General features: G+C 41.6%; 1 protein-coding gene across 4 annotated transcripts in view; it reads left to right on the top strand.

Moving 5' to 3' along the window:
- The window catches only part of BMPER (BMP binding endothelial regulator), a 253349-nt gene that overhangs the window by 45066 nt on the left and 181454 nt on the right, over window positions 1–26829 (top strand). For all 4 annotated transcript variants that reach the window (XM_046021646.1, XM_046021645.1, XM_046021648.1 and 1 more), the window contains exons 4-6: window positions 12415–12497; window positions 16142–16232; window positions 20169–20251. In XM_046021646.1, the coding sequence (XP_045877602.1) occupies window positions 12415–12497; window positions 16142–16232; window positions 20169–20251 (257 nt within the window). The remainder of the gene's footprint in view (window positions 1–12414; window positions 12498–16141; window positions 16233–20168; window positions 20252–26829) is intronic.

Genomic DNA, 26829 nt, shown 5'->3' with positions numbered 1-26829 from the left:
TGTGCAACCATCACCACTGTCCATTTTAAGAACTTTTTCATCGTTCCCAAGCTGAAACTCATCCCCACTAAACAGTAACTCCCTATTCTCCCTTCTCAGCCCCCAGTAACCTCGATTCTACTCTCTGTCTCTGTGAATTTGCCTCTTCCGGGTGCCTTATAGAAGTGGAATTATACCACATTTGTCCTTTTGGAACTGGCTTATTTCACCTAACATAGTATGTTAAAGGTTCATTCATGTTGTAGCATGTATCATAATTACTTTCCTTTTTGAGGCCAAATAAGAATTCGTTGTGTGTAGATAGCATCTTTTGCTTATTCATTCACCCCGCAGTGGACATTTAGGTTGTTTCCACTGGGTATCTGTATTCTTAATTAACACCGATGTGGTTCTGATGTTCAAAAGGCTTGGAAACCACTGGAATTAACGTTCTTCTGGTTATTCCGAGTTTGTGTGTAGGAGGAGTCTTGGGAGGAGGGTGAGATATAAAGTCAAAACTGAAATGATGTGCCTTTTGGTGTTCTTAAGTTATTTATCTAGGTATATAAAATAAACAGCCTAACCTCTAATGCCAACTAAATGCCCTAAACTCTAAACAAGTATTCTTGGTCTCTCTTAGGAAGAGAAGAAGCTTCACAGACCCAATTGCTTCCAATGTTAAAATACATAGTTTTGTGTACAGTGCTTGTCTTCCCAACTCTTTGCTCAGGAACATCATGGTAGTTCAAAATTGACTGTGGTGGGAGGATTTACACCTTGGAAACTGGAACACCCTACAAAATCAGGCTTTTCCCTTTTGTAGAGTTGATTATTAAACATGAGCAGTGCACTGTGGACGACATGGTAGGTGATCAATGTTTTTCTTCTTTTTAACACTAACAAAAGAAACACATTTTAAAATATAAGCCTTTGTTGATGGGCTGAAACCCAGAAATCCATGGTTTTAGGGTTTAGGAAGTGCAGATGATTGATAGTACAGAGCTCCCATTCAGCACCTCTCTGTGATCTCCCTGTTGGATGAGGTGCGGGTTTCTCTGTTGGTGGCGATTTCTCCTCAGCCCTCTTCAAGTATGATCATGCCTATCAGTGACTGCTTTTCTTGTCAGATATCTGGCAGTCTCTTCTACAGCTTCTGCCCATAGGTGAAGGTCTTTCTCAGTTTTGTCCTGTTTTTAGAGGCTGAATTTTTCTCTTTAATGCCCTTATCTACCCATTTTTCAAATGTAATGAAGACCTCCCTCAGTTTCCATGGCAGGAGATCAGAGGGGGGCCACACACAGTCTCCCAGACGACTCTACAAATATGTTTGGGCTGTTTAAATCAGACGCCTTTTCTGCTGGCCACTTAGTCCTAAAATCCTCCCACACAAATGAGGCTCAGATCAAACCTTCTAGAAAAGAGCTTAGGTAAAGGAGGTAACAGATAAGAAGAAAAAGATGGGCTGTAAGAATCTGCATTTTTATGGCTCCCCATCCCCAACCCCCAAGGGATGCCCTTAGTCCTTGAACTGCTCTTTGACAAATGCTTGCTAAAAGTGTAATTGGCAAACACAGGCAGGCTTCATCCTGCAGAGGAGAGGCTCCTAGGTAGTGTGTGCATCAAGCCTGATTTTCCCCATATAAACAGTTTTTTTAATGGTATAAAAAGGGGCATGCCCCACAGGGGTATTTTGTAGACATAGACAAGCTTATTCCAAACTTTATATAAAAAGGCAAAAGACCTAGAATAACCAAAACAATTTTGAAAAACAAGAGTAAAGGGGGAAAAAAAATCAGTCTACCCATTTTCAAGACTTAAAATATAGGGGCGCCTGGGTGGCTCAGTGGGTTAAGCCGCTGCCTTCGGCTCACGTCAAGATCTCAGGGTCCTGGGATCGAGTCCCACATCGGGCTCTCTGCTCAGCAGCGAGCCTGCTTCCCTCTCTCTCTCTCTCTGCCTGCCTCTCTGTCTACTTGTGATCTCTCTCTGTCAAATAAATAAATGAAATCTTTAAAAAAAAATATACAGCTGCAATAATAAAGACAATGTGGTAACGACAGAGGGGTAGACGTATACATCAATGGAGCAGAATGGAAAGCCCAGAAATAGACTCACATAAAAATGCACAACTGACTTTGACAAAGGTGCCAAGGCAATTCAATGGAAGAAGACTGACCCTTTCAACATTTGGTGTGGGAAGAATTAGACACGCACAGGCAAAAAAACGAACATGATCTAAACTTCATATGTTATATAAAAATTAATTGAAAACTGATCGTGAACTTAAAGGTGAAACACAGAACTATAAAACATGTACAAAAAGCATATAGGAGAAAATCTGTGGGACCTAGGGTTGGGCAAAGAGTTTTTTAGATTTGACACCAAAACACTGTCCACAAAATGGAAAAATTAACAAACTTCAGTAAACATTTCAGATTTGGGGAAGGCCTTGTGAAGAGAACAAAAAAATCTTATTAGAAAATGGGAAAGAGTTATGAGGAGGTGTTTCACCACTTGTATACACAGATGGCAAGAAAACTCATGAAAAGTTACTCAACATCATTAGCCATTAGGAAAATGCAAATCAAAACCACAGCGAGATAATACAACTCACCTATCAAAATGGCTAAAGAAAAAATAGCATGATTAACACCAAATGCTGGTGAAGATGTAGAAAATCTCTCACATATTGCTGGTAAAAATATCAAATGATTCAGTTACTCTGAGCATGAGTATAATGGTTTATAGAACTAAATACACACTTACCCTATAACCTAACAATTGCTCTCTTGGGCAATTCCAGTAAAATGAAAACCAGTGTGACCTCAAAACTCTGTACACAAATGTTCACAGCAGCTTTACTCACAATGGGCAAAAACTGGAAGCAACCCATATGGTCTTCAGTCCGTGAGTGGTCAAACTGATGTATCCATACCGTGGAATGAAACTTGGCAATAGAAAGGAATAAGCGATTGATCTGTGCAAAAACTTCTTGGATGGGTGTCAAAACAGTTACCCTGAAAGAAAAGAGCCAGTCTCAAAAGGCTGCATACTATGATTCCATTTATACAACATTCTTGAGTAAAAAAATTATATAGATGGAGAGGTGATTAGCAGTTGTCCAGGCTTAGGGATGGAGGTTACTAAAAAGTGGAGTGAGTATACTAATAAATGAATAGCCTGAGAGGCTTTGTTGTGATAATACCGTTCTGAATGTTTGTTGGTTACACAAAGATGCACGTGGTGAAACTGCGTTAGAAACACACACACCCAGACACACAGGAGCATGTGTAAAGCCAGTAAAGTCTGCATAGGTTCTGTGGACTGCACCAATGTCCATTCCTGATTTTGATATTATATTATAGCTATGAAAGATGTTAACACTAGGGGAGGTTGGGTGAGAGGTGCATGGGAAAAGATTTTTTTTGTATCTTCCTGTGAATCTATAATTATTTCAAAATAAAGGGTAAAAGAAAAATGGGGGTGGTAGATTATTTCTGACAATTTTTCTGCAATAAGCCCTAAACATCCTATTTAATCAACCATAAAGGTTACTTCTGTGTAATATGCTTCCCAAAGTGTAAAAATAGTGCAATGCAATTCATTAATCACAAGGTGGCATTTCATATGTGTGTTGTGTATAGCTCATTTTTCTTCATGCTAGTCAGAGATTTTCACTGATGTCCTTGAAATTACTGTGGGGAAACTGAGGGCTCCATTCATGACTCTTTGTGGCCACCATAATTTATCCTGTGATGCTGTTGGTGTTTGGCTGTCTTCAAATAAATCTTATTTTCTTAGGTTGCTGCCGTGTGCTCCAAACTGAAACATGTTCCTGCTTTGAAAAATGCATGAATCCAACCTTAGATATTTGAGTTTGATCTTTTGATCCCTTATTATCTCTTAATATTTGTTGCTTCAATAAGCCTCAAGCATGGCATGGTTGGTAGCCCAAGGTAAAGACCTTTCAGAACAGAGTTTAAACATAGACCCACAAAATCAGGTCTTGCCTCTTTGGCCACAAAACCTGCATTTATTTTACTTTACAATATTAGTTTTAGACATCACTGGAGCATGATTTTAAAGTATCACCGAAAGGGAGCATGTTGTGTTCTCCAGATATCATTTTTGCTTTTGAAGCTGCCACATTCTAAGCTTCCTCTGTGCGCCTGACGGGAACCAGATAATGAATGGACCATGGATCTTTGAGCAAGATAAAAGAAGGAATGGCTGTATGACCTGAGCAAAGTAACTCAGCTTTTCTTGAGCTCTTATTTAAAAAACTAAGAGTAAAATTTTCTGTCCTAGAATTCTTTCTGTGAGGATAAAATGAAATCATCACATGTGAAAACTCCAAGGATAGTGCCTCACCTGTAATAATTATGCAATGATTTGTATTTTTTCTCTTCTTTCCTTTTCTCTTGTTGGAGGATTCCTTATTAATATTTCTGAAAATGTTTTTTGGGTCCCACCTTCGGAAATGACCTCTAGTGACATTTTGCCTGCCCACATTAGAAAACCAGTCTGATAACTTCACAGGAAGTTTTTGTTCTTCTTTATTTTTTTTTCCATATTTATTCCATATGAGCTCCAGTCAGTTCTTTCTCCTTTGTCTGTTGAGGAGCAGTGGGTGTTGGTTGTTTAACAGTGGGGTGCTGAGGATAGAAGGGCTGGCCAGCCATGGCAGTGCCAATTCTACTGAGAGGGAGAAGCACTCCCATGTTCAGAAGAGTTTATGGTATATCATTTGCAAATATCTTCTCCCATTCTGTAATTGCACTACTAGGTATCAACCCAGAGATACAAACGTGGTGATCCGAAGGAGCACCTGCACGCTAATGTTTATAGCAGCAATGTCCACAATAGCCAAACTGTGGAAAGAGCTGATATGCCCGTGGATAGATGAGTGGATAAAGAAGATGTGAGATATATAGGCAATGGAATATTATTCAGCCACCAGACAGGATGAATGCTTACTGTTTGCATGACATGGATAGAACTGGAGGGTATTATGCTGAGTGAAATAAGTCGATCGGAGAAAGACAATTATCCTATAGTTTCACTCATATGTGGAATATAAGAAACAGCACATGGGATCTTAGGGGAAGGGAAGAAAAACTGAATGGGAAGTCATCAGAGAGGGAGAAAAAACATGAGAGACTTAACTATAGAAAACAAACTGAGGGTTGCTGGAGGGAAGGTGGGTGAGGGTGTGGTGTAATTGGGTGATCAGCATTGAGAGGGGCACGTGATATTATGAGCAATGGTCGTTATACTCAACTGATGGATTAATTATTGAACTCCACATCTGAAACTAATGATGTATTATATGTTGGCTAATTGAATTTAAATAAAAAAAAGAATTTATGGTAAGAACAGATCAAATGCAGGAGTGATGGGTGATATGGCTCCTATAAAAAAAGTTGTTGTAAGCATTTTCCTCCCTTAATGCATTGCATATTTCCTTTGTTGTGTTAATTACACTAAAAGTTCGAAAACATATTTTATTGCATAGAAGCCCAATTTATTTGTGGCTCATAGAATCTGTTTTATTACCTTAATATCAGTGCCAGATATTGTATATACTATAATCTTACGAACTTACGAGACTGGCTCTATAAGCTACAATTTCCTCACTTGACATCTCCAATAAACACATAGATTAGAAGTCCAAGTAAGGCACCTGGAGATTTTGTGTTCCTTTATACTGGTAGAGTGAGTTGAATTTGCAAATCATCTGTCCTCATCTAATATTTCTGCATATTTGGGATTTTATTCATAAAGCCATCAAAAACTAAGTAAAATTGCTTTCTGCCATTTCTTTTTCTATTGTTGATTATTTCATTTCAATCACATATTTAATTTTCTAATTGGAACACAAAAAAGCCATGAAAAAGAATGTTGTGGGGGGCACACACTACTCTTTAAGAACTCAGTTCATGGAGCTGATTCTTTCTCTTGGGACTGAGGAAATGGTTTGACTATAAAATTCCCATTAGCCAAAAATAAGCAGAATTGCCTGCAGGATTCAAGGTAGGTACAGCCTTGGAGAGTCATAAAAGCCTGTTTTAAATGAACTCCTAAGGACACGATATAAGCCTGAGAATGGCTAGTCAGATTTTATGTTTATCCCTCTTGATTATACTTCCATATGTTTCTGGAAAACAGTGTCTGAAAAGTGCTTCATTAAAAAATTGTATTGGACTGGGGTAATTTGGGGCTTATTGACCAAGTCTAAAGGCTGGGGCTACCCTATCAGGTGGCCTGGAAGCAGCAAAGAATGGCAGCGCTGTCTGCTCTGCTTCCCTCTACCGTGTGGCATGAACTGACTTCAAAGACCCCAACTTCTCTTTAATTTAAGTAAGTATGACAGTTGGCATGCTAACCCTTCCCCCAACAAAAGACAAAAAGAAAACAAATTTGGGGGACCAAAATGGATTTTGGGAAGAAAAGTCACCCTCCTGAAAATTAACTGAAGATGAGGCTTGCACAGCATTGGGAGGAGGGGGCCTGAAAAGTGTTGACATGCTTCTCTCTTTTAAGGTTCAGTAGGTACCAGATGCTCAAGGACTTCCCTCCATTGTGTTCCATCCTAGCCTGCCTGGTCCGTGGGGGTTGGTAGGGTTAGTCAGTGTTCACAGAGACATACTTTGACATCTGAGTTGCTCTGGGAAAGCTTTGCTTCTTCTGGAAGTGGAATAGTGGAAGTGGAATTGAATTGGTCCACCTGCTAAGAGGAGGAGACAGGAGTTTCAGGGAATGCCATCTTTTCAAAATTCTTTTCCTGTGGTTTACAGAAATAGCCGCCTGTTAGTACGTACCATGTATTCTTAGTGAAATTGGACATTTCTTAAGTACCTTTCACACACAAAGTACTGTAAGGGGCCTGGGCAGGGACATTTCAAAGTCCACATACACATGAAGAAAGAGCACAGGAGCATATCCAGAGTGGGGAAATTTCCAGAAAGTCTCCCCCGAGGCCATGACCTTGAGTTGAGTCTTGAAGGAGGAGTTGGCCAAGCAAAGGAGAGGCTGGGTGACCTAAGTGTCATTGATGGGATGATAGAGATGGAGCGAATGGATGAGATCTGGGTTTTTCAAGAATGGAGCAGCATTTGCAAAATCATAGGGTGAGATCTTCTGGATATACACGGGAGGTTCTAAGTGCGGCATGTCTGCAGCTTCGGGAGTTTGGGGATAGCAGATAAAAGAATGAAAAAGTGAGTCAAGGCCGGGCCCGAGAGATCTATATATGTTAAGAACTTTGAATTTTATAGTAAATGTCGGTGGTTTTAAATCCTCCCCCACTTCCGCCTTCCAGATGCTCTGGTCGAGTTGGTTTAGAGAAGAAAGGTTGGGGATAGGTGTCAGTCTATACCTCAACCAGGCTGTGAACCATTAATCATTGATAGAGTGCAAGCATGTGAATGAGATTGCATGAATGAGATTAAGACCCAGATTTGAAAGAGCACACACTGGTTGTGGAACAGGAGGATACTTGAAAAATGCCCTCATTCCAGCCAAGAGAAACAGTCAGCGGGCGTATTGTAGTAGTTCAGGTGGAAAACAACCAGCACCTTAGTAGAGGCAGGAGTAGAGAATAGACAGGTAATTGAAAGAGAACATCTATAAGGTGTGTGGGTTGTGGGGTAGGGAGGGTGAGGGATAGAAGAACGGAAGTGTGGTCAGCCAGCCACAGAGAAGTCCTATAAAGTAAAGACTGAGTATCCTTTGGATTAGGTATGTAGTAGGCAGTTGTAGCCAGAGAGAGTGACATTTCAGTGGGATGATGGAGGCAAAAGCCGGATAACCCAGGTTGAAGACCTTGAACCTGCTTTAAGACGCCTTCAGGTTTGTTATGGTCAGGGAAGGGTGGGTAATCCCGGGGATCTAGATGGAGTTCCAAGAGTGAAAGGAAAGGGCTGGGAAGGTAAGCTGGGGCTCTGTTGTGAGGTGCCTGCCAAGTAGGGGGTTTTATTGGTAATGGTGAGATCCAGTTCTCTGCTTTTAGGCTAATGGTAACCTGACAGATGGGGTTAAGCCTTTTAGGGTGAGACCAGGTGGAATTAAGGTTTATTAGAAGGCCAGGGCCACTTTTTATGGTCCTGATGATTTTTAACAGTTATTTTAACAACAGAATGATGAAAATGTGTGGTATTCTTTCTCCCTTGGGATAATGTGGCTGCTGAAAAAGGTCATAACTAATAGGAAAAATGAGTTTTATTGCTTAATTGTGGATTCATTTTATTTGTGTACTTCCTGTTACCATTACCATGTGTTTTCTGAGTTGACTAGTTGACTAGGCCAGGCTTCTCTACAAGAGTGTGTATGTTTACCCCCCCCCCCCCCAAAATGCTCTGAAATTCCTCCCCACCCTGAAAATATTTAACATATAAAAAGCCAAAAAATACATAAGTGAAGTATAGCTAGTTTAGGCTTGTATTTGTATTATTTTAGTTTTATAGAGAAGAGCTATTTGGGCATATGATGGTTTTGATCAGGGCTTCTCACTGTTGGCGCTATTGACATTTTGAGTTGGTTGATCCTCTGTCGTGCCTTGTAGAATGTTTAGCAGCGTCCCTGGGCTCTACCCACTAGATGCTTGTAACACCCTTATCCCCCCAGTTGTGACAACTGAAAATATCGTCTAATATTATTAAAGTCTCCGGGGTGAGGGATGGGGAGAAGGCAAAATTGCCCTGGATTGAGAACTGTTGATTCGCAATATATATCGCAGTGGTTTTTAATCAGAAAATGGCTACACCCTCCTGCTGCAGTATGGATAGTTTTATTGACGCTTGTGGAGTCTGAGAAGCTTTTATCACCAGAAGAAAACTAGTGAATATTTATAAATTCTCTTGTCAAAAGTTTATTTACAAATATTTAAAGAAAGAGGAGGGGCACCTGGGTGGCTCATTCGGTAAGTGTTGCCTTCAGCTCAGGTCATGGTCCGGGGGTCCTGGAATACAGTCCTGCATCAGGCTCCCTGCTTAGTGGCGAGTCTGTTTTTCCCTTTCCCTCTGTTGCTTCTGCTGCTGCTCCCTCTACCGCTCTCCCGGCTTTGTGCTCTCTTAAAGAAATGAAGAAATAAATAAAATCTAAAAAAAAAAAAGTTTAAATTAAAGAAAGAAAAAAAAAAAGGAAAAGCTACTTTGCTGGTTGCTTGACCATTCCTCTGCTTACCCCACGTACCCACTCTTTCATTTAGTTCCTGAATATGCTGTCATTTAATTTTAATCTGGGTCACGAATTTCTCAGTGCAAAGGACATTATGCGCTAGAAGGTGCCCAAATAATACCACCTTCTAAAACTGGGTGTGAAAGTGTGGATTTCATGCAGGACATGGATTTTACTGTTGTTTCACACCTAATGCTTTCTAACTCTGACCAAGCCACTTTAATCTTTCTGTGCAAATTTTCTCATCTGTGACGTGAAGGAGATTAAGTATATTATCTTTAAGTTTGCCTCTAGCTCTAAGGTTGAAATTTTTTTTTTTTTTTTTTTGGGTTGTTCCCCCACCATACACGACATCTCCAGTGCAGTGTAACCCAAATTGCGCTTTCCACGTCATCAGTGGTTTATAGACTACATTGCTGGTCTCTATTGAGATAAGTACAGACATAGAGAGTAAACAATTAGAAATGGTAATTATAATTTGACAGAGTAATTTCATGCCTGTTACACATAAAACAAAAAATTGAGCATGTATTTTGTCTTAGTCTTTTAAATTGAATTTTTTAGTAATTCATTTTTATTATGCTTTATGAAGATAACAGTCCACATTGGATTGGAAGAAGAAAAATAAAACAAACTGATCTTTCACTAGAGGTAGTTTGAGAAGCACCACCTTGAGGTATGATGGAAATATTTTTTTTGCTTCTCTTTCTACCCTGGCCAATAAGAGGGTTTCTTTGTATATTCCTCCTCTGGGGTTTCAATAAAGAGAGGGGCAAGATACTGCCTGTCTGCTTTATTGGCAGCATAAAGTTGGTGGCAAAGAGAGTAAGAGGGAATTCTGGAGTAAATACGAGGTTCTCTTGGATTGTATGCATATGTAAGTCTTCGCATAGCCCATGTTAGTGTCTCATGTCCAATAACATGTTTATCTTAGAACAGAAATGCAAAGAGCAGTGAAAATGTCCAATTAAAAATTATTTTAGCCCCACCCGAAAATGATTTTAACCCCAAGAATCCTCTTAGGTGTGAATCTACTAGAATGTTTGGTGTACTGGGGCTCTGTACTAGCTGATGTTGGTGAGGGTAGGTAGAAAAAGGAAGAGATGTGGATTATAGCTAAAGGGATTAATTTAGATGTTTTCGAGTCTATTCTGTCTTTCAGGCTCCTTCAGCATTCTGGGAAATCTGTCACATGGACTCAGGTGTGGTAGACTGATAGGTGAACAAGGGCAGTTCAACAATGAGCACTTCACAGTTGGACCTTGGTCTTTAGATGTTAAATTAAGGTGGAGGAGCCAGCCTTCAGACTGACCCTTATGTGAGGGAGAAAGCATAGCTGAGTTCTCTGCACTATGGACCACTTGTTCGAATACGTTTTTTTCCCATATTGAGTGGAACAATCCAGAGAGGCCTGTCTTACTCCTGGGAACCCTTCACACATGACCTGGCATTGCCGTTCCTGCTTGGTCTGTGTGGGTTTTGTACTGTACTTCCTCCTCCAAAGTAAAAAAGGCAAGATCTTTGCTTGCTCTATTAGCAGCAGAAAATCACCCTTTCTTTCAGTTTTTTTTTTTTTTTTTAATCCAGAGGATGAAAATATATAACATATTTGGAAACTCCACTGGCAGACTTGGCAGGCGTTTCATATTTACTTGGACTTAACATGAATTGGATTTGGTCCTCTGATTTCCCCGCCTCCATCTTTCGGAACAAGTTATTTATTATCCAAGTGAGGCTGTGTTAGTGGATCAGACATGCACATGGCACATCTATTGTAAGTGTGTTTGTTCAGTAAGATTTATGCTAGCCCAAATTGTTTTATATTGGTTTTCATTGTTGAAAATTTACTGTATTCATTTTTGGTTTGGCGTAAGTGTGCTAAGGGTTCTGTGGTTGAACATTTTATCACTATAACACTTCATGCAAAGGAAATTAAAAAATACATAGTGAAAGCATTTCCCTACTATGTTTCCAATCAGCTGTGTACTTTAGTAATTCGATTTGTAGGAACCAGAGAGAAGAGTATTCCTGCGCTCTTTATAATCATTCATAATTCTCTGGGAATTCAGATCATGGTTCTAAGTTTATGAAAATGTATCTTGAAATTCCTTTATTATTCTGTTTGTGTGTATTGAGAGGTTATTTTATTTTATTAACACACCAATATCTAAAAGAATTCAGGGGAGGGGGCGAGTGTTCTGTCTCTGTCTGGGACAAGAAAAACTGATGTGGATTGTGGTTGATTGGCTTGCTAGAAGTCAGTCATTTGTACAGAGAGGCAGGCCCTTTTATTTCTGCATTCTCTTATGTGTGTGTTCCTGCTTCTGTACTCCTTGGGCTAAGCAGTCAGACTGTGCCTTGTAAATCCCTTTGCCTGGTAGACTCTCATATGCAGTGATGAAGGGCATAGCCAGGTGCACCTTCCCTGAAAGTGTAACACACGGATGGAGGGTGGTATTTGGATGAACTCATGAAGACCTAGGCTGTGATCCTTGCACCATTATTTCTTTGGCTCTTTCTACAGGGACTTAAGCTAACTGGCTTGTTTCCTTGTTTTTGAGGATCTCTGGCCTTTGACTTACTTCATTTTTTGCTAATGAATGAGCATGACTTCTGTTTTGGCTGGTGAATTAACTTGTGATAATCCATACATTTATAGTTTCAGATTTTCTTAATCCAGTTCACTATCTAAGAGTAAAAAGCAAAGTGAAATGTGAAATCATAGCTCTCAAGGTGGGAGGCAAGACTTGGAAGCTTTCATTGGTGAAGATAGTAGATTGTCAAGGGTCTTAAGTGGTATAGAATTTTGTAATCATTTCCTTTTTTAATTTTCTGCTTTTATTTCCTGTCACGTTTTAAAGTTCCCTCTTAACCTTCAGTTTTCTGTTCATTTAAGTCTTATGAAAAATCCCCTTGCACAGTGGTGATTTTAGCCCTGGTCCTCCTCCTACTTCACTAGGCATAAATAAAGTCGCAAGGTCATGTGTTTTGGCCAGGAGAGTTCATCAATCCATGCTTTTCCATTTGAAAACATTGTCTGGGAGGTTAATCTTCTCAGTAGACAAAGAATTAATGTAAGCGAAAACCAAGTGGATATTTTAGAAGGCTTAGTTGTGTTTTGGAGAAAATAGCCAAGGAACATCATGGTTCCCACTATCGCCAGTCTGGCCTTGAAGACCTAACTTCTTTTGCTCCAAAGATAAATGAAGCACACATTCATTCTTGGTCTTTTTTCCTGCTTTTGTGTTTCCTGTTTAGGTTGTACCTATGAAGGAAATACCTATAACAGTTCTTTCAGATGGCAGAGTCCTACACAACCCTGTGCTCTACGTCAGTGCCAGGTAAAGTCTATTTTCCTCTCCACTGAAAAGGAATTGATGAAGTCCAAACAAAAATAAATTAAAAACAACAACAACAACAATAACTGTATAACTGTTACTGTATTACTGTATCCTTATACATATTTATTGTGACATTCACCTTAACAAGAATAGATACAGGTACAGAATAGATACTGTATAGTACTCACTTCTAGAAACATGCAGTGGAATTGTTCACCGTTGTTGAATTGTGCCTGGAAAAACTCCGGGAAGATATATATGTCCTTGGGGAAAATTCATGTCTTCCTGTGAGTCAGCTTTGAGCAAAACATGAATTCCTGTTAGCAGAAAGAGGTATTGTCAGAGGATATATGTTTTCCTTCTTTGATTTAGAAACATTTTGAACTGGAGCCAGTCTGTAAGCTTATTTAAATCAAAGCAATTAGTACACTGTAACCTCAATGATTTCAACCTGACAAATTTGAGAACCGCCAGTTCAGTTCCTAAGGACCCACCGTGGCTGGTGCTTGCTGCACCCCGTTTCTGTGAGACTCTAGTTGTTACAGGGCTTCAACAGAGCAAGATAAACTAAAGGAGAAATGAGGAATCTAAATGTTCGAACTCCTTTTCTTATCTCTAAAGAAATACTCAGTTAAGAAAATGCTCATCTAATCTGGACATAATTTTAAAAGTCTCCATAGAGATTCTGTTAAATCATTTTACTCCTAGCCCCATTTGTTCCAGGATATGCTCTCTCATTTAAAGGGGAAAGAAAGGGGTGTCGAGGCAGCTCAGTCAGTTAAGTGTCTACCTACAGCTCAGGTCATGATCTCAGGGTCCTAGGATTGAGCCCTGCATCAGGCTCCCTGCTCAGCAGGGGAGCGTGCTGGTCCCACTCCCTCTGCCTTCCATCCCCCCCACGCTCCCCAGCTCATGCTCTGTCTCTGTCTCTCAAATAAATAAACACAATCTTTAAAAAAAATACAGGGAAAAGAAAGATTAATAAAATAATGCATATTTCTTTTGGGTCTTATCTCAAGTATACTGACATTTAGTTTACTGAAATCTGACTTTATGCAGCCACACTTACATACTCACAGTGGGCACACTTACTCAAAAGATCATCAGTTATTTATTTGGCTAAATGTTCAGTTCATTTGTGTAGTAAATCTAAGTTATTTGTGAAAAGAAGCAGTAGATAGAACAGATGTAAATAATAGATTAAGCGAATCAATAAATTTTTGTTCTGGGTTATAATTCAACCAGCTTCATCGAACAAAGAGATGAGAGCAGTGGATTTTAACAATATCAAAAGTCCACATTCATTCTAAAATTTGTACCATCCTACCCACACCCTGCTTCTTGACCAAGTGAAATTTCCAGTCTGATAGGGGCACTCTGAAAGCCCTGCTTACCCTGTCTTTTAAGCAAGACAACCCTGCTGGAGTTGCCTTTTGGAGTGTAGTAGAACATTTTTGTGCAACAGCCAGACCTCTTGAAGATCCTCAATTTGCATGGACCATACTTTCAGATGAAGACTTTGTTTGAATTAAATGAAAACTATTATCTGGGAGGAAATATTTTGTTGACTGAATAACACATGAAGCCATTTTCAAGTGTTGATACTGAAACTCCTATCGCCTATCATCTTTGGTCACCAGCCACTCATCAGGCCCACAGAGAATGATGCAGGAGTGTCCCATTATTACTGGAAGTGGTCCTGAGGACCAACAGCCCTGAGAGTCAGAAAGTGCCGACTGCAGAGCAGAGCCCGGAGAGGGGGTGCTGCCTACCAAAGATGAACTTTGCCTTTTCGTTCTCCTTCTTTTAAAAAAACTTTGCATCAACAATGAATTCTGGAACACTGAAAAGAAATTAAAAAACAAAGCAAAAAAACAAAACAAAACAGCAAACGAACAAACAAAAAAACTTTGCCTAAGCCCTCCTAGCTAGTTTAGAAATATCATTCCATTCAGTAGTCATAAAAGCAAACCTCTAAGATAGTTATAAAAGCTTTTCCTCTGCTCCTCTGACACCTTCCCACTCCTGCTTATATTCTTCCTTCTTTAGGGAGTGAGACCTCCTCTGTGAATGTGGGAAATAGCCACTTACTGGTACCTCATGTAAGGACATCCGCTACAGAACAGCACAGTTATAAACTCATTAAGCTCTTCCCTTCTCAGGGCACAAGATCAGTATCAGAAGAGAGAGTACAGCGTAGTGAGTACAAAATATGGGCTCTGTCACTCACATAACTTGTTTCTTCACCTCTCTGCACCTCTCAGTCTCATCTCCTGTGATGCGTGGGTCGCCTAGGGTGATGGTAAGCATCACTGAAGGTGGTTCTGGTAGAGGCTGCGTGCACTGGCAGGGCTATAGGTACCAGACGGGTAACAGCTAGTCAGACTACCTGGTTTCTTTCCATTTGAGTTGAATTCTAGCTTCTTTCTTAAATCCTCCTACCAAAAGAGTTTCAATGGTGAAGCATTTACCTTTATTTTCCATTTTTACTTTCTTACTAAAGAGAAAAATCTGAAGATCACGGACAGGAAATTCATGCTGGGAATAAACCTGAATCCTCCATCTGGTTTGCAGATACGAAAGGGAAATTGATCCTGGGCCATAGCTTTTTGCATTTGCTTCAGTTATGTAACTAAAGCACAGATCCTTTTTTGATGTTGTGGATTGTGATATTTTGACAGTTGTTCTTTTTTTTTCCCCCCAAATGTGATGTAGACCACAATAAATTCCTCTCGTAGCGGAATCCTTGGGCCTCACAAATATGAAGACATCTAGGATGTAACATTCCTTGTTGGCCTGAGATAATATGGTAGCAGATAGGATGAAAAAAGTTATCTAGTTGTCACATTGTTATATATTTTTTTCAACCTGTGCTACCCTTCCTTGCAAAATAATAAAACAAACACACAAATCCATTTATAAGATGGATAGAGAATATGGAGAAAATTCTTCAAAGACCAACTCTGAAAATTAATCAAGAATATGTTTCAACTGACATTAAAATATCTGAATCCCCAGACAGTTTGCAAATGAGTCACTTGATTTCATTATTGAGATCTAAAGGCTCTATTTTTCTCTATATAATACGAACTTTAAAGTAGTTTGGTCTAAGCTCATCATTGATGTTTGAGAGCCAGGCTCTCTATGTGAGAATGACATTTCTAAGATTGCAGAGCTGGCCTAGATATTTCTAGAAGAGTGATAAGGAATTAGGTCTCCAGATGCCAGTCTGGGATTTTACACCTTACTCTGTGCCTCATCATTAACGGCTTTAAGTGTAATAACAATTACAGAAAATATAGCAGTGTTGGCAACTTAAAACAATCGTGAATGAACAGCTAGACTCTGTCAGCTACTGACTGACAGCAAAGTCTTAAATACTAGCTCTAAAAGAAAAACCTTTGGGCCAAAGAGATAGACCATGGACAGGTGAAGACAGGATTTGTGCTCCAAGTTTGAAACCATCCAGGCGTGAGCCGGGGAGACGGGACCTCAATGGTGCCACATCCTCTGGACCTGACACCCACCCTCTTTTGCGCTGTTAGTGTTTGGGCCCTTCCCCTGCTCCCTTGAATACTTTCCCAAAGTGAATCTCTCCTCAGTGGACTTCTGGGCTGACATGTTTGTGGCATTCTGTTTTTCAGGAAGGTGTTGTCACAGAGTCTGAGGTGCGATGTGTTGTTCATTGTAAAAACCCTTCCAGGCATCTGGGAACGTGCTGCCCCACCTGTCCAGGTAAACATTCTCAGGAAGGGAAGCCTGCCAGGCTCCCTGCCATGGCACATGACTGTGATATCTCTGTGAGCTCTCTCAAGAAGGCAGGATACTCCCCCTCCAGACTGGAACTCGTCTTGCTTTGTGTCTTTATACATCATGGGTGTAGAGAGCAAACTCCTTTGCACAGAAATGTCCGGTTGGACTCTCTGGTGTGCCCCGGTTGAATGCAATGTGCTGTAGGTCTTGGCATGTGGATGCTCCAGGCTCTGGAGGCCTGCTTTCCACTCCACAGGGCCACAGGTAATGCTTGCTTTGGAAGGAAAGGCTGTGGCTTTCTCTTGCTTCCAGAAATGTCTTTTTACTGCTTCATATTGCAGTCTCTTGGCTAGAACGCGCCTTGGTGATGAGGTGACCAGATGTTTTCTGAAAACTGAGAGCTGTGTCCCTAAGTGAATTTAGCTTAGGGTTTTGCTGGTCTCAGTTTTCGATGTGGTGCAATAAGTTGGACCTACTGTCTTTTAAGAGGGCCCCACTGCCTAGCTGACAGCAAAGGGATCTTTCCTTTCCAGTGGCTAGAGTGTTTCCTCTTACTTTTCTGAACAGGATTACAAAGGCCTCCTGCATCTTTTCTTGCCCTTATGTACGAGCCCAGGGATTTTGAGGTGAGAGATTTTTTTTCTGATCCTTTAAGCCCCTGGCTCATGCTCTCAGACAGATGTTCTGAGTTTTGGTTTTACTCTGAGTGCTTTTCCTCACTGGAGGCAGTACTCACAACTAGTACTCATTGCTTTTGAGATTAATCTCCAAAGGGCCATCTGTTCTGCAAAACTTCCTGGAGAATGGCTCAGGTACCATGCTGGGATGCTCTATGAAGATGAGCCTGGTTCCCTTTGCAGGCGGCTGCTCGCCCTCCCCTGCCCCATGCAGATGAGACGCATCTGGACCTGAGTCCCTTCCAGAGACTCCAGTTTTTTCTCGTCTTTAAATGACAATGAGGACAGTTGCTCTCCACTACCTCTAACCTTCCTGAGTTCCCTGGACTGTCTTTGATTGAGCCAGACTTCCTTTCCACATTGGGATTTCTGTGCAGCTTACAAGATGAGCTTATAAGAAGGCCAAAAACTGGTTGAAAATAGAAGAATTCTTTCCATAATCCAGTTATTCTGTATCTATCAAACAGAGCTTGCTTGAGTTCCTTTTGCCTCTGAATGCATTAAATGCTCTGTATTATGGAGCCATACTCTTAAATGCCTAAAGTGTCGTTATAAAGTTAGATCAGAGTTCTCTAGGCTGCACATTAGTATCACCTGAGAAGCTTAAAAAAAAATAACGAATCTTGATGCCCTGGCTACATTTCAGACCAATTCCATCAGAATCTCTGAGGGCAGAAGCCAGGCCTCCCACTTAATTCCTATACACCGGCAAGCTTGAGATGGATAACAGAGCAAATTTTATATGCCATTTGGATTTAAAAATCACTGTAGCCCCTAAACATGAATTCGGTTGTGTTGAAGAGACTGTTGCTTTATTGGTACAGAATCAACTCAGTGCGTGCAATATCGTTCCTTACTTATGAGCTCGTCATGTTTTTAGGCTTGCCTTTGGAAATGTCAGTATACAAACAGCTGAGTGAATTTATTTCAGCAGTTAAGGTATCATATTTGAGCAATTGATTCTTTCATTTGGCTTTTGGTTGAGTTCCCAGGAAGGAAAGACTGAGTTCTGTGATCACACACACTGCAGTGCTAAGTCCTCACGACCATCCACGGAGGGAGGAGGCACTGTCTGCAGCTCACACAGGAAGAAACGAGACCCAGTAAGAACAAGTGCCTTCCCAAGCAAGGCCTGTGAGGTGGGGTCGGTGTCTGGCCCTTCCCTTTCTTGGCCACCACACTGTACCACCTTCTCCCTCTGCCCCAAACATACACAATGATATTTGTTCTGCTTGGGTCTACAGGCCCTGGGAGACAAATCTTTAAATGTTAGCATGCCAGGGCCACACACTAGCCCCCCAACCCCTGTGCAGGCTCTTTACCTTCGGTTATGGGGTCAAGAATCAACTCTGCTCCCTCTTTTTAATTTCAAAGGCCAGCCTTTGAGGTACAAATCAGAAGACTCAGAAGAGCCCAGCCATGTCCAGAATGTATTGTTCTTTGCCTTGGGAGGGACGACTGAGCCAAGTCTAGGTAGGGACAGTCGAGGCAAGCCATGGGGTATTCTCCTTGGTAATTCAGAAGGACTGGCATCTGTCGTTGATCACAGAATGGTCATCGGCGTAATGACAGACACGTACGGTCTGTGGTCCCTTTCTTCCTGAAACAGATTTCAGGGCATGCTCGCTGGTGTGCTCTTTCCTTTAGTGTGACTATACTCAATAATGGTGGGTTGTGATGTGAACAGTTTATGAAGAATTTTCGTTTAAAATTACCTTATTCAAATTGTCAAATGTAGATTGTTGTGGTAATCTGTCTGGCAAACTGGATGGCAAAACCAGTGTGCAAACATATATGAAAGAACTGAAGACCTTTAGTTGGAAGTGTGCCTCGGAAACAGACACCTGGGCACCTGCTGTTACTAACACTGCTGGGATACAGCCTCTGGGAGGGACCCAAGCTTGCTAAGTCTTTCTGTATCAGCGGGAACAGCACTGGTTGATGGCTAGCTCTGGCTGTGGGTATCAAATAGACTTTAAAATCACAGTTGCACTCAGTGATTCAGCTTCAGACTCAGTAGCATTAGTTCTGTTTTTCAGTTGAGCAAAGGCCTCCGTATCTAGATTTAAAATGAACGGGTCCTGCAGCCAGACTAGGTGGTTATGGATAATACTTGTTTCCCCTCATTGGGTACCAAGAGCTTCAGGAGCTTGGTGGATTCTATTGATGACTGCAGTTGGCAGGACTTAAATACTTACTCTCAGGGGCATGAATCAGTCTCATGCAAGAGCCCCTTTGGCTGATTTTTGGCACGACCGGGCTGGTTTCAACACTGCCTACTATGTGTAAAGTGACCTCGGCTGTTCTGGCAAAGCACTCTGTGAGGATGGTCCTGAGGAAAGTGGCTTTGGCATTAGCCGACGTCCTTTCATAGCCTGTTTGACACGGGGTGACTGGCCAGCCTGTGTTTTAGGTCATTTGTGGGATTTCTTAAGAATCACAGCAGTATCCTGAGTGTCTTTCTGAATTGGAGCTACCTCCTGGGCTTTTCATCTTATTTTTAGCCTAACTTGGTGGCTAACCCTCTTTAATATCGCATAAGGTGGATCTGAAAAACAGTGGACATCTCTTTTCCTGCCTTTCCCCCTCCCTGCCTTGGTACCTGACCCTCTGTGTGGTTCAGCTGGTAGGTCAGAGCTGAGTTTGAATCCCAGCTCTGCTACCTGTCAATTGGGTAAGTTATTTCCTCTCTCTGAGCCACATTTCGCTCATCTATGGAGACCGTGACAAGAGTCCCTGCTTGGTGGGCTCACTGTGAAGATGGAGTGAGGTCGGGGGTACAAAGAGCCTGGTAGAGGCTGGACAATTCCTGAACATTCACCAAGTGACAACTCTTGTGTCACTTTCTCGGTAGCTTGATTTCTCTCGCGTGGCCTTCTTTTGTTTGCCTCTTCCAGCCCCTCTGGGTTTAGGTGAGGCTGGTCCGGTTGGTCATGGTGAGTCCCTTAGACTCATAGGGCTCACTGTTGTGCAGTGTTCCCCCTTGGGCTGACCTGGCTTCCACCATCCTATTTGCTTTCTAGCATCTTCAGGTTTCTGGACACAAGTCAATCTTTTGTACTCCTTTTTTTTTTTTTTTTAACTGTGTAGGAATCTTGTCCTCTGGTTAAAGAGAACACTCTGCTAGGTGGAAATGCAAGTGGGAGGTAGATAAGCAAGACGGATGAGCAGTGGATAGAAGCATAGTGTCAAGCTGAGCAACAGCTGCTCCCCGAATTCTAAACTTCTCTTCACTTTCCAGGCTGTGTGTTTGAGGGCGCGCAGTACCGAGAAGGCGAGGAATTTCAGCCAGAAGGAAACAAATGTATCAGGTGTTCCTGTGTTGTAAGTACTGCCCTGGATATTCTTCGGGTATTCCTTCTGGTGAATCATGGCTGGGATCTACCACGAGCAGCCCTGATTCTCTTTACCATCTCTTCCTCTCCCTCCTGACATGGAATCAAGGAAAAAGCTCATTGCTCTAGGGCAGGTTTCTCAACCTTGGCACTATTGACGTTCTGGGCTGGGTAGGTTTGTGCTGGGGGCATCGGGAATGGATGTTCCTGTACATTGTAGGATGTTTAGCATTATCCCTGGTCAGCACTTGTCAGGTGCCAGTAGCACTCCTCCCCTGCCCCCCCGTGATAATCGAAAGTGTCTGCAGATGTTGCCACCTGTCTCCTGGAGAACAAGATCACATCTGGTTGAAAAGCACTGGTTTAAAGAGTGAGGGAGAGAAGGTCGTTTCCCTCCACCTGCCTTCTTCTTTGGGAAGTTCTGGATTCTCTTTGCTTTGAGATAGCCATTGAGTTCTTCAGTGCAGTCACATGGGAAGCAGAGCGGGATAAGTACAGCTTGCCTCAGTGTATTCTGTGGGTGAGAGAACCTGATAATTTGGTCAGGTTGGTCATTTTCACTGGGGGATGGACAGGAGGAAATGGGCACTAAACTGTAGAGTCAGGGCAGAGTAGGGATTAGTGAGACAATAGACTTGCCTCTCTAAGAATTGTTGACTTGTGAGTCATGTACTAAGGATAGTTTCCAAGTACTTAGGAATGAAAGAAGGAACTTGGTATGTGCCGTAATTTTAAAGGGATCTTTTTAATTAATGTATTTCAGATTTGGAGATCATTGCTGGTGATGGTGGTAATGGTCTTAAGGTGGTAATAGTCTTAATCAGTGCTCCAAGTTACTTATAATAGGGAGTTAGTACAACCATATATTTTTAAAACTTTTAATCCTTTATAATGAAGAACATATAGTATGCATATCAGAGTATTAAAAAAAACATACGTGGAGAACTCCAATATCCTAATTTCACTAAAGCAGAATCTGTGGGTCATCATGAATCGTCACATTTGCCATTTCTCTACATATCTTTTCTGAAATCATTCCCTTGTCCTCCATCACACATTAAAGTGAACATGACCAAGGATGATGGTTTTTGTATGGGGTCGAAGAACGAAAGGAAGGAAGGGAGGGAGAGAGAGGAGACATATAAAAGTTATGTAGTATGAGATGTATAATACCCATGATACTATAATAATATACAAAAATATGAAAGTGATGAAGGTGGACAAGAGTTTGCATATTCAGACTCAACTATCATGTTTTTCTCCTCTTGCTAATTATGGTTAAATAGCTTTATGTTATTTTTTTACATAAATAAGCCATTAATAATAAGCCCATTTCTTTTTTTTAAATTTCTTCCATATTGGTAAAGTTTTCTGATAATTTTTAAAGTAAATTGGGTAAATTGAAGGAAAAAAAGGCACATTTCAGTAGGTGAATTTTATTTATTTTATTTTATAAAGATTTAATTTATTCATTAGAGAGAGGGAGAGTGAGAAAGAGCATAAGAAGGGGGAGGGGCAGGCAAAGGGAGAGGGAGAAGTAGGCTCCCTACTGAGCAGGGAGTTGGACATAGGGTTTGATCCCAGGACCCTGGAATCACGACCTGAGCCTAAGGCAGGCTCATAACAGACTGAACCACTCACCTGCCCCTCAGTAGGAAATTTTAAATCTGTACCTGCATGAACTTTCCCATAAAGTTGTGCCAAGATTAGGCAGCTGAGCCTCCTTGGGGAGGAAATTCTGAAGATGGCAAGAGGATGGAAGTCTCCTGCAATTTTACCAATGACAATCACACAAAGTGATCTAATGTCAGGAACTGCAAATGAGTTTAGAAACTATACACACAGGGGTCACAAACTCAAATGTGTGTTCAAGGTATTCAGATTTCCTGTGTTTGTAATCACAAAGCACAAAACATACCTGGGGCCCAAGTTCAGGCCCTTGTGTCCTGCTTTCATTTTCAGTTTAAGAAATGAAAATCCAAAGATGTTACTTGCCTGAGCGTTCCTGCTGGTGAATTTTCTCCAAACCTGTATTCTATATCTTTTCTATATTCCTGTATTTTAATCTCCTAATTTCTTAATCCCATATTCTTTCTAGTTCTGTGCACTGCCACCCTTAGCACATAAGGGACAGTGAATGGCTTTTTCTTATGTTCCTGATGTCAGTCTCGAAGCTAATAGAATTAGAAGAGAGGAAGGAGCTCTCGCTTGGGGATAGAACATTTGTCCATAGGCTTAGATATGAGGAGAGCCGTGAGAGCAGTTTTTCTTTTTGTGAATACAAAAGTTTAAGATGTCAGGTTTGGTTTTTTATAGCTTGTTATTAAAATAATCTGGTTTTTAATATTCTTTCATTTGTCACCTTTTGATGTGGTACAGTAAAAGAAAAAAAGATAATGTCTTGGCAGCAAGCAGTCCTGTTTTGAGAGTGGTAACCATAAATGTTTGCTTTAGAAGTAATATGGCAAACGCACAACCAGCCAGCCCTGGGACCACGAGGCCCAGAGTTTGCAGCCGAGTAGCAGGCTTGGAGGCTTTGGCGTGGAAGGTGCGAGGGGGAACGAGCTGTCATCTAGCTGACCGAGGGAGCAAAACTGGACAAATGCTTTGGACAGGACCCAGTATGAGGCCAAATGCTTTGCTGGGAGGCTCTAGGAAGAGGTGTGGGTTATAGATTTCTCTGTAAGAAAAAGAAGACTGTGTATAATAATCTATGTGCTTTGGTAAAAAGGAAAGCAATACTACCTGTGAGAGATCGGAACACATGTATGCATTTGAGCATGTATGTGGTATCAGTGTGCGCATGTATTTTATGTGTATGTGTCTGTATCTGTGAGTGTGTATATCTACATAAATATACAAGTCTGTATAATCATGCCTACAAATACAAATACAGACCCACACATGTCCATGAAACAGACCCTGAGATAAGGATTTGCAAGTAATTCGTTTCTGTGGGAGAGAGACGGGACGCTGGCTGAGGAGTTGGTGATGACATGAGGAGGGGAGGCAGTCAGTGGAGGGGATGTCACCAAACAAATACCAGTGTGCTTGGCCAGAGTGCACTCCTGCTGGGCAAACTGGAAACCAGTGTGAGATTCGTGCCTCAGAATTTCCTGCCTGAGAGGACAGGGAGAGAAGATATATTTACAGCAACTTCCATCTGCTCGAGGGGAGGGTGATCGGGTACCATTCTGAGGCTGCCACTCAGGGGATGAAGTGACCTCTAGCCCAAGAGGAAGAAACATAGTGTAGGCAGCTGGAAGTCCGGCGTGTGCACTCGTTTGCTAAGTGTGGGAGGGTGGGGGAGGGGCAGCAACTCAGTCAGCTATGGCATAGTTATTTGTGTGTGTATACGGTACACAGACACACTACACTTTATTTATTTATTTTTTTAAGAGACAGAGTGTGCCCATGTAAGCTGGGAGGGACAGAGGGACAGGGAGAGAGAGAATATTAAGTAGGCTCCATGCCCAGTGTGTAGCCAGATGAGGTGCTCGATCTCATGACCCTGAGATCATGGCCTGAGTCAAAATCAGCCGAAGTTGGACACTTAACTGACTGAGCCGCCCAGGGGCCCCCAACACGTGAATATATTTCTGTCTCTGAATATGTTTGTGTATATGTGCGCGCATATGCGTTATAGGTATAGATTCAAATGCACTGGAAGGTAGAACACTGGAGCACCCATCTTTTCCTTTGCTCCTACCGCTGCCTGGTCCAGAATTACCTTCTTCTCCTTCTTCACCTGGTGAGTGTTTGAGATCTCAGAGTGGTTGTCACCATCTTTTGCAACTCATTGACTGCGTTGTTTCCCAGGTGGTGGGAGCAACGTGTTCTCTTTCTCGTTTGTGTTCCCGAGGCTCAGAGCCCTCACTGGCTAGCTCACCTGCCCTCTTTTGCTCCCTCCTTCTCTCTCTCTCTCTCTCTCTCTCTCTCTCTCTCTCACACACACACACACACACACACACACACACACACACACACACACACTTCCAGGTAGCAGGCTGTAGCATGATTACTGGTTTATCTTCTTTTAGTCTGTGTGAGACCATGTGCTCCATCAGGGAGAGAGCCACGTCTCCTAGGGCATGTCTTTCTAACCTTGGTATGTCGTGCTGTGAGTGTTCAGTGATGTTAGCATTCATTTATATTGCTGTCTTGTGACATTACAACCCAGTGATCTCTTCTCTTCCAGTGACAGTTCTGCCTTTCTGAGCTAGCCACCCCTTGTTGCCTAGGAGAATGGTTATTGTATGTAGAAATCCCATTCTTGTTAGATTTCTGTTTGCCTGGGAGACACCCTAAAGAGTCATGTACACACAAAACATCCCTACTGTATGTTAGCTGTCTCTGATAGATGACTTGCCAACTCTCTGGGGTGTTCCTTGCTCTCGAGTAAATATTGCATGTACCATGTGGCTTATATTTTATATCTGACCCTTTTAGTTACACCCCCCAAATTTGTGAAAATTGGTCTACCCATGTTTTTGTGATGTGGTGACAGGGGCAGACCACCAGAAAGACATTTCATCTTCTTGAGATGGATTCCTTAGATAATGAAACAAATGCCTTATGCATGATTTTACATCCTTGATTTAGGTCAGGACAGTATATGTGGCATTCCAGACAGTTGAGAACATGCTAACATTTGAAGATATCTGGAGAGGATTTCACAACCTCTTGCTCTTACTCATTCCAGAAGCAGAGCATCTAACATTTTTAGGTGTGAATATCATCTGACTCACGCAGAAAATGCAGTGCTTTCTTATCACTTGTTAAACTATATAATCCCCCTCTACCCATTGCATGAATAAGAGAGCCAAGAGAATTACTTCTCCAGAGTCCCAATACTAATGGGGGCGGGGGTGAAAACTCAAGTTCCTTTGGCTGTTCCATACAGTTGGCTGAGTCATACGGGAGTGCATTCCTTATGGCATATGTTCAGTGTGAATAAGTCCTACATTCATTTTTAAATGGAAAGAAGATGATTCTTTCCTAATACAGAGGCAAAGAATTATTTATAAAGTATACCAAGCATTGGTTAGAGCACACATCTGTTTCTTTTTGATTTAAGCATGAGCTTTTACTGCCTACCTAACTGGACAGCACACTGTTCTGTATGCCTTTGTTTGGTCAAATTTTCAGGGAGCAGGATGGTGGCAGTTGGCACAGACATTTCTGTAAAATCCGATGTCTACAGACTTGTAAGACTAAAGACCAAGGTGCCAATGAGAGATGTTTGTGTTCTCTTTTACCAAACTATTTTAAGAACCCTATGGCCTCAGTGTTCTTGGAAATTCCTTACTGAAGGGAGTAAAGCCCACAGAGTTTGTAGGATACTCTTAAAAGAGTGGCAAGTCCTCAGTCTGCAAAACCAGCCAAATTAACTGGCCAAGATCAATTACTTTTGCTGACAAAGGCGTATTAAGTTCAGAGGATTTTTACTAATAAACATGGGTTGTTAATGGGCTGTCTGTGATGAAGGAGCTGTACTTTACTGGCTCTTAGAAGCCATGAAGTCCATAAACACCTTTGCTCTCACTTACACTTTAGATACTGCGAAGTGCTGTCTCCCAGGGAAAGTGAAACTCCTTGGAAGGTTATTTGAAGAGAACAAAGCAAATGGAGATCTTCATAGTTTCTGCTCCTCTTAAACCAAATTCCTTAAGATGGTCTGCATAGCCTGGCATGATCTGATCTCTACCAAGCTCTCTGGCCTCATCACTGGCCTCCCATGTTCTCTCTGCTTTGGTCTCTGGGCAGATCCTCAGAGTTCTTATTATAAAGTATGGACCCAACCAGCCGTGTTGGTCTCACATGAGAGATTGTTGGAAATGCAGAATCCCAGGCCCCATCCCATACCAATTGAATTGAAATCTGAAGTTTAATAAGACCCCAGGAATATTTACTTGCCAGGTAAAGTTTGAGTAGCATTGGTCTAATATCTCATTGCTTTTACCTGGGCTGTCTTTCTTCTCTCCTTTCCTCTCTGTATCATGCCACATACCCAGCTAATACCCACTCGTCCCACATTTGGAAGTCTAAACATTCCTTCTTTAGGGAAGCTTGATCTGATTCTCCAGATGAGATCAGGTCATGTTGCTAAATCTTTTAGAGCAGCCAGTACTTTACTTCCCAAACATTTGAAGTAATTTATAATTAGATTTTTTATACGTGATGATTTTATCTAACTCCATGAGGGTACAATGGTTTGTATCCTTACAGCTTGATGTGTAATGGGCATGCAAGATAATTGCTGAATTCTTGAACAAATGACTCCTAACTTTGCTTTTCCTTTCTTTCCCCATGCCTCTCTCCCCACTCTGCTACTTTGGTTTCCCCCTGCACATTTAGTCTTTGCAAGTTCAGCAGGGAATAGAGAGATGCACCTCATGGTAGATGAGCTCAGAAAGGAAGACGGATTGATGTTCAGCTGCTGTAACACTTATAATAAATTGCTTTGTATGGAATGCGGATGACTTCCCTGGAGATGTCTTCTTTGGAAAGTGCTCCGAAAACCTCAAAGATTCCTACTACTCATGGCAGCAGGAAAATGCAGTGGCA

Source organism: Meles meles, chromosome 10 (assembly GCF_922984935.1).
Source record: "Meles meles chromosome 10, mMelMel3.1 paternal haplotype, whole genome shotgun sequence".
Lineage (NCBI taxonomy): Eukaryota > Metazoa > Chordata > Mammalia > Carnivora > Mustelidae > Meles > Meles meles.
Note: the sequence above shows the minus strand (reverse complement) of the source record. Positions and strands in the feature narration are given on the sequence as shown.